At 41.3% G+C, this 12,277-nt stretch overlaps 1 protein-coding gene across 1 annotated transcript; it reads right to left on the reverse strand.

The window, feature by feature from the left end:
* Nucleotides 1–65: 65 nt before the first annotated feature.
* On the reverse strand, nucleotides 66–12,276 carry LOC148332804 (STE20-like serine/threonine-protein kinase). Its single transcript, XM_088302734.1, has 18 exons — nucleotides 11,633–12,276; nucleotides 9,823–9,987; nucleotides 8,273–8,321; nucleotides 7,995–8,144; nucleotides 7,128–7,200; nucleotides 6,792–6,986; nucleotides 5,392–5,473; nucleotides 4,957–5,088; nucleotides 4,105–4,773; nucleotides 3,877–4,007; nucleotides 3,613–3,736; nucleotides 2,844–3,023; nucleotides 2,581–2,710; nucleotides 1,700–1,824; nucleotides 1,396–1,587; nucleotides 1,084–1,209; nucleotides 889–1,002; nucleotides 66–739 (listed from the first exon to the last, which is right to left on the reverse strand). The coding sequence occupies exons 1-18, from the start codon at nucleotides 11,780–11,782 to the stop codon at nucleotides 593–595; spliced, it is 2,934 nt and encodes a 977-aa protein (XP_088158860.1). The 5' UTR covers nucleotides 11,783–12,276; the 3' UTR covers nucleotides 66–592.
* Nucleotide 12,277: the final 1 nt, after the last annotated feature.

Below are 12,277 nucleotides of genomic sequence, written 5' to 3' on the forward strand. Positions count from 1 at the left end.
GTAGAACGGTTGTTCTCTTGTTTAAAATGTGTGATTGTGGCTAGCTGAAGAACAATATCACCTTCCACTGTTTTGTATAACTGACAAGAATGGCATCTGCCATTTACTGCTCATTTCGCATTTATTGAGTCAGAAAGGCATTCAGAGAAAAAAAACAACGCAAAGGGCTCAACTGGTATCTAACGGCAGATGCATCTCTACCCAAGATTCTACAATAGGGATAGAGTATGTAATACTACTTAGAGTATCATCGTCAATACAAGACGACCACAAATCTTATTTGACCAATTAACGTTACAAGAATATGTTTGAGTGCTTTTCAAATTTCATTCGTGGGCTGGTACAAAATTGTGAACCAGAAAAAAACACGACATACCAGAACGCCTGCAACCTCCAATTTTACAGGCACTGGACTGTTTGGGGAAAATAATTTGTGCTTTAATGAATGTGAGGAGGCAGATGTGGGCAAATGAAACGCGATATAGCAAACAGGTGATCAGAGAGGGAAAACCTGCAACATCCTCTGCTGGCGGCCCAAGTCGGAGAGGAAGGCACAGGCTCAGCCGCATCGGTCCATCTGCCGAGGGTTGGCCTAGAAACCGGTGGACTGGACGCTGGGGATGGGGTAGAACTTGGAAATGCGACTCTGTGCCGAGGGGTTAAGGCACTCAGACTCTCCGCTCATCTTAAAAAACATTTCCTGTTCCTGCAACTTCCTGGCAAATTCTTCTTCCAGGGCCTGTGGGCCACCAGTGGAAAGGATAACATGCAGTGATTCTTGTACAGTGCACAAGTTGGGCAGATTATAATTCAGCAATATATTGATGTACCGGTGTATCACATTCCAATTTATATGACTGATTTTACATTCATTGTGAGAAGTCTTACCGTCTTTCTGGGTCGTAGCTTTTCTCGCCATTCTTTCAGCTCCACGCTATGCTCCTCATCAAGCTCCTTCAGCTTCTGCGTTTCATGTTCGATCAGCAGATGGCACTTCTCGTTCTGTGAATGCAGAGCACAAAAAGGTGTCAATGTCTGCCGCGTGGATATTTTGCACCGGAAATAGCCGTTTGCAAGACGTACTTGCAACTGCTGCAGCTCTCGGACGTTGGCGTCACATTGCAGCTGTAAGTCTCGCATCTGGTTTTCATGTTTCTGTTGTTGGTGGAGTCGCTCGTTCTTTTGTCTTTTTTCTTCTTGAATTGCAAACTGAAAAAGTGACGCTACATTTTAAAGGGTCATATGACGTGAAATTGGATTTACAATTGCTTGCTTCATTGTTCTGTGGAGGAGCAAAACTGCCAAAATTGAGAATAAATAAAAGTGAAAATAATCATCTAAAAATATAATAATTTTTGAATGACTAAAGAACTTTTTCCACCGCATCGTTGTTACCTGTTTGACCTTCTCTCGCTCCTGCTCTGGCGTGACAGCAGCCCCGGTGATGCGAAGACTTTTCTTGAACATGGCCATGCGGGTCTTGGCCTCGCTGCGCTGAATCTTCGGCAGTCTGGCTCTTTCCTGAGTCTGCTTGTTCTTCATCTCTTCAATCAGTCGCTGGTTGTAACGCTGCATTTGCTCCATCTCCTGCAGGGGAAGAAATAAAATGATGTCAGGTCCCATGCTCGGAAAAAAAAAAATTATTGAGACATAAATTGAAAAAAACAAGTGCAAGTGCGAGCGGGACGACGAGGCACACTTTTTCATGTCTTTTCAGCAGCTGGTGTCGTTGCATGAAGTATTGGTCTTTCAGCTGCTGCTTGAACAGCTGGTGTTTCTCCTGCAGATGACGCTCTTCCAGCTCCCACATGGCAGCCTCCCTTGCTATGTGGAGACAGACGCAAAGTGCAAAGGTTGGAGCAGCAGTCGATTGCAGTAAAGTAAAGGTGCCTATCACTATTGCCCGGTCAATGATTGCTGATCAGTCCAGAACCCCACCTCTTTTCCCCGAAATCGACTCCAGCTTGCCTGCGACTCGCACAGCATAAACGGTGCGGAAAATGAAGGAAGGCTTTCCTGTCGGTGCTTGTGCGCAGCCATCACCAAAGAAATTTGAAACTGCAAAGTCGTCTTTGCTCCCTGAGAAAACTTCATGTCGTAGTTCTTAATGTCTATTCCAGACTCCCGTGACTTAGTTCAGCAAGTATTTCTCAGAAGTGTTTTTCAGTGCATACTAAGTCGTCCAGCGCGTGCTTAATGTGCAATAATAAGATGCTGTTCACACATCGAAGAGGGAGGGAGGCAGGAATGTGGTCACAGTAGAGTGCGGGATTACTGCTTATCTAACGTGAAGAAAATGTAACGCAGAATGCCAGAAGTCACAGTGAATGGGCAAACGGAGCTTCTGCTGTTTGGGTGAATAAAATAAAAGCACTCACACAAAAAGTGGGCCAGCCACATATGTTCTCTATTTTGAGCACATTTGTTAAAACAAGTGTTTATGGATTCCAGTGATTTTATTCTAAATTTGCAAACTAATGACACGTAGTTCGAAAACGAATTACTACGGACTTTTTCTGATTGTTGGCACGCAGCAACAAAAACCACAGGCATGAAAACCATACGAGCACTTATCATTACCTCGAAGAAGCTGCTGCTTGTGGTTGAGGCAGTCTCGCTCGATGGTGGCCAGCTCATGTTTGTGCTGCTGGATAATTTTCTTCAGAGCGCTGTCAAGATCCTGCTGCTGCTTTTGAAGAAACTCTTGCTCCTATTTGAAGACATAAAAAGGAACTTAGTAAATCGTGTTCTTAATGCTGCCATTCCCGTGAAAAGGGAACCCTCCGAATGAGACAGATGTTTCTGTCAAAAATAAGACCAAACAAACCGGACTCAGCCCTGACCTCCTTTTTCCGGTTTTTCAGCAAGTTCTGATACTTGGACAACTCTTTGTCCTGCTCAGATTTGATGCGTTTGGCCTCATCCCTCAGTCGGTTGGTGTGTTCCTGTTCCAGCCTCTCGATGGTCTGCTTCTGCTGCCGCTCGAGGTTCTCGACCTCCTGGTCATACTGACGCTTTTTACTCTGGAAGCACACAAGACTTGTGTGAAAAACTAAATCGAATCATATAAAGAAAGCATGCAAAAAAACAGAGGGTATAAATAGTGCACGTGAGGGGTGGCACGGTCCCGGTCACCCACAGTAGGGTCTGTTCCTCCGTTTTTGAGACACAGTTCGGCACATTTTTGGTGCGTGTTTTTTTTCCCCCTCTCTTAAAAAAATGTCTTTATTAGAGATAACCATTCTTTAAACTAGGGCTGGGCAATTATGGAAATTGGGATTTTTTAATTTTTTAATTGTGATGGCATGATCTTGTTTATTTTTTTTGTTTAACAAACAAGCTATCAATTCCTTGTTAGAGCATGATTAATATGGATATTGTGAGGCTGAAAAAAAAAGATTAATCATGAATAAATATAATGGAACAAAAAAAACTTTTTTTTGCCCTTGGTTATCATACTGTTTATATAATCTGTAGGTGTGGATCGGAGGGGATGTGGGGTTCACCATAGATGGTAAAAATCCCCCCAAAAAAAGATCACCTACAAAACAAAACAAGTAATCTAACGTGGGTGTTGAAATTAATCCCAATACGACTACTGTGGTAACTCACTGTGGTCTCCTGTTCAAAGCGGCGGTAAATCTGCTCTTTCTGCTGGTGAAGCTTATTGCTGAGCTGCTGCTGGGCCCTCTGCTCCTCCTTCTGCAGAAGACGCAACTCCCTTAGTTCCTGGCGTCTGGCAAAGTAGAGCAAGATCGGCGAGAAGATCGTAAGAGAAAAAACAAACAAACATTTGCAAGTAAGGAATGGTTTGCTTTCTTTCAAGTAAATGTTATTTTTCCGATAAGTGAATAATAGCTGCCGGCAGATTTATACCTCAGGAATCTCATTTCCTCGTTCTTTGTGTCATTGTCGGTAATGATCTTTGATGTCGTCACACTAACTTCCACTCCATCCACAATGAATTTGCGTGTCTTTTTCAATGTCTTTTTCTGGCGCTTTGTCTCCTGGGAAAACACAACAGGAGACGTTGTTTACAACATTTTGACAACGTTTGATCATCCACGGGTTGTACAATATTATCGTAGAATTGCTGCGTGGTACCTGGATGGAAACGGATCCGGGCTCTTTTGTTTTGGACAGAAAGCTGGAGATAGACAGATTGAGGTCCACACTGCTATTATCTGTAGTTGAGCTCCGACCAGAGTCGGAATTGTTGTCTTTAGCCGTGTCTGGAATAATCTTCTCATCTCCCGCATTCATCTTTGCTAAAGGCTTCTCTTCATTTTCCTCTTTTGAGAGAAGGTCACCTTGACTCGGTTTGTGTGAGTCCTCTTGTGCTTTTGTGATGGATTCCTCGACAGTAATCATTCTTTTCTCCGGAGATGCCTCATCTTTTGAAATCTCGGAAGTCGGGTGCAGATTGGCTGGAACCTCAGCCGTGTCATCTTCCTTTTCGTTTTCAGAAGCTATCGCAAGCTGCTCCATTTCCTTTGCAGGTGGGATTGACAAGGCCTTGCCAGGTTGGACATCCTCCATTCTCCCGATATGACCTTGAATCTTTTCTGCATGCTCGGGGGCTGCAGGGATATTGGAATCCTCCACCAAGCTGGTGACCGGCACATGGTTGGCTCCCGGAATCTCATTGGGTGTAGCGACGGGCAGTCGTGGTTCACCCTTCTCAGGGACGGATTCCAAAATGGTGGGAGAGAGTGGAACCTTCTCATCTTCCGAACTTGCAACACTGACATCAGAGGGAGCACGTTTATGGCCCTGCAGCAAAGGTAGATAGGATGGTTTTTTTAGGACTCACTTGTTATGAAATGATCTGTTTGTTTGTTTTTTATCGCATAGAGGCACAATGTACCTTTTGAGCATATTTGCAATTGGTACACTGCACCCTTCAGCTCAAAATTTAGTGGAAAAAAAAAAGATGCATTTTACAGGTTAACACACCATGTTTGTTTCCATTTCTTCTTCTTCCTCTTCCTCTTTGTGCTCTTCAATCTCCTCGGTCACCTCAGCCTTGGCTTCAGCTATTATCTCCCTCAGAGGCTTGCTGCCTGTCACACTGGACACAAATGAATGCTGCAAACAAGACCAAGAGAAATGCAATTAATAGCAAACATGCACTGGCAACGTAAAAAAAACAAAAAAACATCTCTGCTATGTCTGCTAAAACACAAGTAAGACGTGTCTTTCAAACACAAACACGTGGACTGAACTGGACCTGAACATGGGCATGTAAACAGATGGCCTCTCCGGCTTATTACTTTTAATTGATTTGAATTTGGCAAAAAAAGAGAGAAGTGGTATCCATGTGCAAGGATCGCCATTTATTTTCTGCGATAAAGTTTTAACCGGTAGAAAGATTTTATTTCATTTCGTCACCTGCAAAAGTTGTGCTGCACTCCACCTGTTGTCCACATTTTTGTCCAGACAACGCTTTAAGAAATCACTGAATTCTGGGGACCTAAAAGAGTAAAAAAAACAAAAAAAAAAAAACACTGTTAGTCAAACTTAAAGCTCATTTGAAAAAAAAACCATTTTTTTAAAAAATGTTTTTACAATGTATACTGGAGGAAAAAAAAGACGTAGAAACGAGTACTTTAGCAGATCACGTAAGTAATCAAATCAATTGAACTTTGTCTTCATTGATTTTTGCTCATTAAAAGAAAAAAAAAACTCCTATTGTCAAATATGGTTGCTTAGGATTTAAGAACGTAACTTATATGAAATAATAAAATAAGGCATCCTGCCAGACATTTGGAGCTGAATGTTTTCTTAAAATTATCTAATGAGCCAAAGTGTTTTTACACTCTGTTTTGTTTGTCACGTTTGTTTATAAGGACCCTCACAATCATAATGATTTAAAAAAAAAATTAAAAAAAAGGAACAGTTTAACTCTCTTGTCCTTCTCAATCCTTTTCTCACTGACACTCCATATTGCCTTCAGGAAATAAGCATAGAGGACGGGAATGTTTGAAGCGGAGTAGTTTCACGCAGCTGTAGAAGAGCATCAAAAACAAATGAAGAAAAAAAGCCCCGAGCATAGACAGGCAATAACAATCACAGCTAAAAGACGGTAGAGCAGCCTGTTTAGTACAGCAATTAGACTACTAAATGTGATTAAAAAAAAAAGGGGGGGGGGAGTACAAATAAAGGAGAAAGTTAATGGAGCTGCTATGACAGGCTGCCGACTCTCAGTGCCTCTTTGATGAACTCAATAAGTTGGAAGTGATGCAATTGGAAATGTCAGAGGAAGTGAAACAATCACATTACAGCATTACAGAAAATAAAATTATTGCTCCTTTCATTTTCGGCAAGACACCAATCACATACAAGCCATGTTTTGTTTGATTTAACTCATGTTGGGTGCGTGACAATTGGATGTAGGTGATCATTGTGCCTCACATTGCGTTTCAAAGGTAGCATGCCTAAAAAAAATAAGTAAATAATAAACTCTGGAAGACAGCAGCACGAAATGTCACAGTGTGCTGAAATGGCCCAGATGTAAGAAGCACAGAGCCGAAAGGATTTTTGTCACAAGTAATAAGGCATTATTCTTTCTTGTGATTTTACACGAGTGGAAAAGAGCTCATTGTGTCTGCGCCACACTGGCCCCACTTTGCGGGAAGGTTTGTGCCTGCATTTCAGACGTGCTATTTCAAGATGCTAAATCAGTCATCGCGATGCGTCACAGGTTTGATCAACCACATGGCACATCTGTCTGCATATACTACCTCCTGAGCAGTTATTTACCGCTGAACGTGTTTTGTCCAGTGACTCACCAACGTGATGGCTGCATCAGCGTAGGGGGCTCCGACTTGGCAATTTTCAGAAGGACTCTCATGGGGTTCATTTCGTGATTGGGGGGCTCAATTTGTGCCAGCTCAATCAGGGTGACTCCGAGTGACCAGATATCGGCTTTGTAGTCGTATGGACGGTCCTTTGATGTCTCACACATGACCACTTCAGGGGCCATCCTGCAATGCAACAATTAGCATTAACAACAAAGTTGTGGAATTTATTTTTTGGGGGAGTAACACAATGATATTAGCACCTAAATTTGTTTTACAGAACTCTCCAAAAACATGTATGTATACATTTTCTTATTTTACACTCACCAATATGGCGTCCCAATGAATGAATCTCTCCTCTGAAGTGTTTTGGTGTTTCTAGCAGAAACTCCAAAGTCAGCTAGAATTCATGGAATTAAAAATATATGAATCAATCAAGTCATATTGTCGTCACAGGACAGCTATATTCACTATACAAACGTAACGCAGTCATATAACCAAAAGAAAATGCCAAAATGAAAAACTATGGTTCACCAGCATGCACGTGCACACACACTCGGGTGTTCACTCTTTTTCAGTGCCGCACATTCAATGCAAAGTGAATCGACGTGTGTATGAGTCACAAAGAGGAGAAGGTTCCCCCGGTTACTCCTTAAATTGTTTCATGGGATTAAGTTGACCATCTCGTGACAAATACAACAACTTTTTAGCTCAAGTTTGTATTGGTCAAAAGAAAATAAATGCAGAGATCTTTTTGTAGCAAGCCCTGAGGATCCGTCCAACAAAAAGAGGTGACTTGTATTTCTTTGGTAGATTCCAAGATATTATTACATTTTATTGCAATATTTATAAAATGTTAACAATCATGGCTACAAATATCTGGGAACCTTCTTTATTACGCCGTAGAAGAATAGCGACTTATGTAATGCACACGAGTTGTAAAACCACCGTAATAATATAATGAGCCCGGAGGAGTCATGTGAACGCATAATCCGCATAAAAGATCAGAAGCACACGTAACTCGGTACGATACCGAATGTGAGCATAGTGGTATCATTGTACTATTTCCGGAATGTAAATCTCAGACACTGAGAAAAATACCTGGAGATTATTGCCAAGCGTACACAAAACAAGCAGTTCAACAAATCGATATTGCGAGAATATCCAAGAATCCAATCCGAATTTTTACCTTACCTAATTTAACATCACCATCTAGAGTGAGCAGAATGTTGCCAGCCTTAAGGTCTCGGTGGATGATTTTAATGTCGTGGAGGTAGACGAGGGCCTGAAGGGTCTGCCGGCACACCACCTTAATCTGTGGTTCTGTCAGAGGTCTCTCCAGTTCTGCCAAAGTGAAAAATGACAGATAGCAACATTTATGGAAATTAAATAAATCATCGTTGCACAGATGTGGGTGTAATGCACGCTGCTTAGAAGTTCAATAAAAAAGAAAGATATATAACAAGACTCACCTAGCATCACAGCATCAACAGCCCCGCCTGCACAGAACTCAATGAGAATCTACCAACATTGGTGAGGGGGGAGAAGACATTGTTTTTAGTGATTGATGGCAGACTCGTTATCATTCCCATGCATAAACTAAGGCTGAGTTGTTAAAACATTTAAATAAGCAAAAAGCAATATGAAGCTGATCATTTATGATTTAAAATCTCTGCGTGATCACGCAAGATGAAACAATCAGTTCTGATATACGGCACTGGATGTTTCTCGTAGCAACACGTGGTGGGGCGGGGGGGGAGCTAATGAATGTAATTAATCATCATGTAAATGAATCATCTTGTCTCCGAGAATCTCAGCATCAACGCTGCCTACGTGAAGTCGCGAAGGACTGTGAGCTCTTAAAAGCCATTTCGAATCTTTCAATCGGGCTGTTGCTGTAAGAGGATTGGCCCAGTTGGGGTTACATTGTAGAAACAGTTTCACGTAGCTACTAGCACGACCTCTTATGATAGGCCTTCGGCCTTCTGCTGTAAATAGGATTACAGTTTCTATGGACACGGGCCCTAAAGTAGTGGGAATGTAGTGAGGTGGAGCAGATTTTCCACAACTTGTCTTTTTGCATGTTTTTAAAATCGATGGCCGTCTTTGAGGATGGTGCGCATTTGTTACTTTGCGCAAGAAATATTGAAAATCTACACAGATGACTGATAAAAAGAAGGGAAGTAAGTTTAACCACTGAATAAAAAATATTTAGTTTGATGTGTTCATTGAGGCACTTGTTTTAGTTATAGCCGCTCCGTATTCGAAATCAATTGTTTTAGCACATGTACGCCCAAACTTTTCAATGAGGTTTATTGGCATTCCAAGATCGAGAGGAGCTTTATTTTTATTTTTTTTTGAAGACTGATCCACTTATAGAAACAAAGCCTATACAAGAGTCACAATGACTCAAGACTGCACACAATCTTGGCTATTCAACATGCTCACTACTGTAGGCGAGCAGTTGTTTTAACGGCTGAATTGTTGGACAAAGCGTCCCACAGAGTAGCGGCATCGTTCATGGGCTGCGCTTGCCGTTTCCTCCCATACTTGAAAGCATTGTGCAAATCAGCAAGCATCCAGATATTTTGCCCTTACGGTTTAAGGCATCCAAGGAGGGTACGTCCAGTCAAATAATATAATAAATATAATATAATATTTCATAACACCAAAGGGTAGCAATTTAAATACAGTCCAGCTAAAAAAAAAAGGTGCAATATTGACAGCGCTATAGTAAACCTGTATGATGATTAACAGCTAAAAGCTATTTAATTCGTCCTGTGAACTTTAGCCGTGACAATTGATAAGCATACGGCATGTAAGAGGCTGTGGATGTCTTACATCATCTTACAAAATTCAAGCAGGGTGAACTGCTTTGTTGAAAACAAAACCAAACATGATAAGAGGTGCAGTGGTTGATCAATAAACACGTTTTGAAACATTTTGCAAAGCAGCTATAAACCGGTTGAGGTTTTATGTGTTGCACACTAATTGGGGTTCACTTTTGCATGCAGTTACTCACCCAGAGTTTGCCCTCAAAATAGAAAGCATCAAGCAGCTTGACAATATTTTGGTGATCACATGAGGCCAGGATGTCAATTTCTACCATGTAGTCCTCCAATTCTTCCTCAGTCTTTGTGTCAATGACTTTGGCAGCGGCGAGGACACCCGTCTGTTTGTTCTGAGCCTGGAGAATGCAAAGGGGCGATTATGAAAATGCATTCTTATGGATTTTGGTAAAAACTCCAGTGTGCATCGTTTGGTAAGGATCTAGAATGGGCGGACGACGGTTCGTGTGCGGATCGAGTCAAAGGCGCATGGAGTCGCAGCGTCAATTGCCGTTGGACAAAGAATTGTTAAAAATAAAAGCACAGACATCTTTTCTATTCTTCCGCAAGCTGGCTCAAAATGGTTGCGTCTTATATGCTGTTGCTTCAGAAAGCAAAAAGGTTATGCAACACTTTGAAATGAAATGTAAATATTTGGGGCATCCATTGAACATGATGGCACTAATTTACAACAAAATCAAGTTGAGAACTCAGCAGAGAACAGCAGCGCCTAAATGACTTGACAACTGAACAAAAAGAACAAAATGAATTTTCACCCCGGGGACTGTCGATTTGGGGGAAGTGTAAACGAGTGTTTAGCAACGCTTTGGTCGTAAAGGAATGTCAATGCACTTGCTGAGACATTTCTCACTTGAAATGTGCAAACGCTACCTGCTGTGATTTACTTGGAAGCTAGGCTTCGTTTGCCTGTGCAAGTGCGACCTTTAAATTTAGGCCTGAGATGCTTTACTTCTAATTGTTTGCTCGGAGAAGAATTTGTAATTTCAGTCTGTGTTCAATCAAGACACAGAGGCAGACAAGCATTTATAACCACATTCACGCCTTCAGTCACTGAGATGGACTTGATCGCATGAAAGTCACCCAATGTGTTTCACTACAGTCAGTGATGGCTTTTAATGTTCATGTTTTACAGTAAACGTAAATTTACGAGTTCACTTTAATACTGTACTGTGCTTTCGGTTGATCTGGTCTGAAGCAAGTTTAGCCACTTGTGCAACATGATTACGAGTTGTGTGGAAATGGCACAATGTGTAACGAGGTAAAAAAAAATCTTGGCTAAGAAAGACTATTTCTGGTGACACAGACTAATGGTTTGAAAGATTCTTGATTTCCTCAAAAACGCCCATGTTGCATAAATGTGCACGATACTTCAATTTACAGGATGAAAAAGACTCATGGGGACTGGTATTTATCTTGTGCGTAAACAAATCAAATCAAAACTGACAAGGTTAATTACAAATTCTTGCTGATTCTGTGAATTTTCTTCTTCAAAGTTTTCTTCTTTGTCTATCTCCACAGAAAAAAAAACAATCCCAAGTAACCACTCAGTACTTGCAAGGAAATATTGGACTCTGTCACTGTTCTTGCAACACACAAGTTCATTTCAACAGTTCTTTTCTACTTTGGCCATGCAAATTCTAGAACCAATTACTAACAGCTGGTGAATATACATATACAATATAATAAGAAAAAATCCCATGATTTACTGCTATTAGCTGTGTGAGAACAGCTCTCCATTGATGAGATTTAGCCAATCATGTGGAATAAGAAGCCATATTTGACAGAGTTCTATCACAAGGTTGTTTGTGTCTTTTATGGATGGTGGGTGGGTCTCAATAAAAAAAAAAAAAAAAAATTTTTTTTAAAAAAACAGGCTCAGCTGACACTTCTGGCGCTTGGTGCTAGAAGCCTTCTGGGTAGAGTTATACAGTTACACAAACTGATCTACATTTAAAAGAAGACCAACAGTTTGACTGAACTTACCTTGAAAACTTTCCCAAAGGCTCCATCTCCCAATTCACCGATAATGCTCCATATTTCCTCCGGGTTTTCATCTCTACGGACATGCTCATATTGTTTCTTCTTTTTCTCAGATCCCAATTTAAATATTTTACGTAAGTTAAAGAATGACATATTGAAGCATAGGGGATTCGCTTAGAAATGGCTGGAACGAGTGGAAATGTCAATCTCTTTCTTTTGTGGCACCATGTATAAAGAAGAGAAGAGTCGTAAAGTGTGATTACCACGGCAGCTTTGAGAACAGTCCAAAACCTAGCTTAGCCTCTGACACTCGAATGACCAGTCCACAGAATTGGGTACTCCTTTGTACATCGTGGATCACTTGGCTCGTCCAAACGCTGTTGATTCTCCGGGACTCGTCCTGACATCAGAAATCCACCCGAACAATGCCATTCATTCCCACCCCCCTTTTTTTTTGTAAAGGCGTACTAAGGGCTTGTACCTACTCTGGGCGACCAATGGCCCCGTGGGTTTCCTTCCTCAACCAAAATGGGAAAGAAGTAAAGCGAATGTCCTTCCAAGTAGTTCCGAGGAGCAAAAAAAATATTAAAAACTTTTAAAGTCGGATTATGTTGGAGATTGCACGTTCTTCTACATTAGCTAAAACAT

Source organism: Idiotropiscis lumnitzeri, chromosome 8 (genome assembly GCF_059441095.1).
Source record: "Idiotropiscis lumnitzeri isolate Australia: NSW breed Sydney's pygmy pipehorse chromosome 8, RoL_Ilum_1.0, whole genome shotgun sequence".
Classification (NCBI taxonomy): domain Eukaryota; kingdom Metazoa; phylum Chordata; class Actinopteri; order Syngnathiformes; family Syngnathidae; genus Idiotropiscis; species Idiotropiscis lumnitzeri.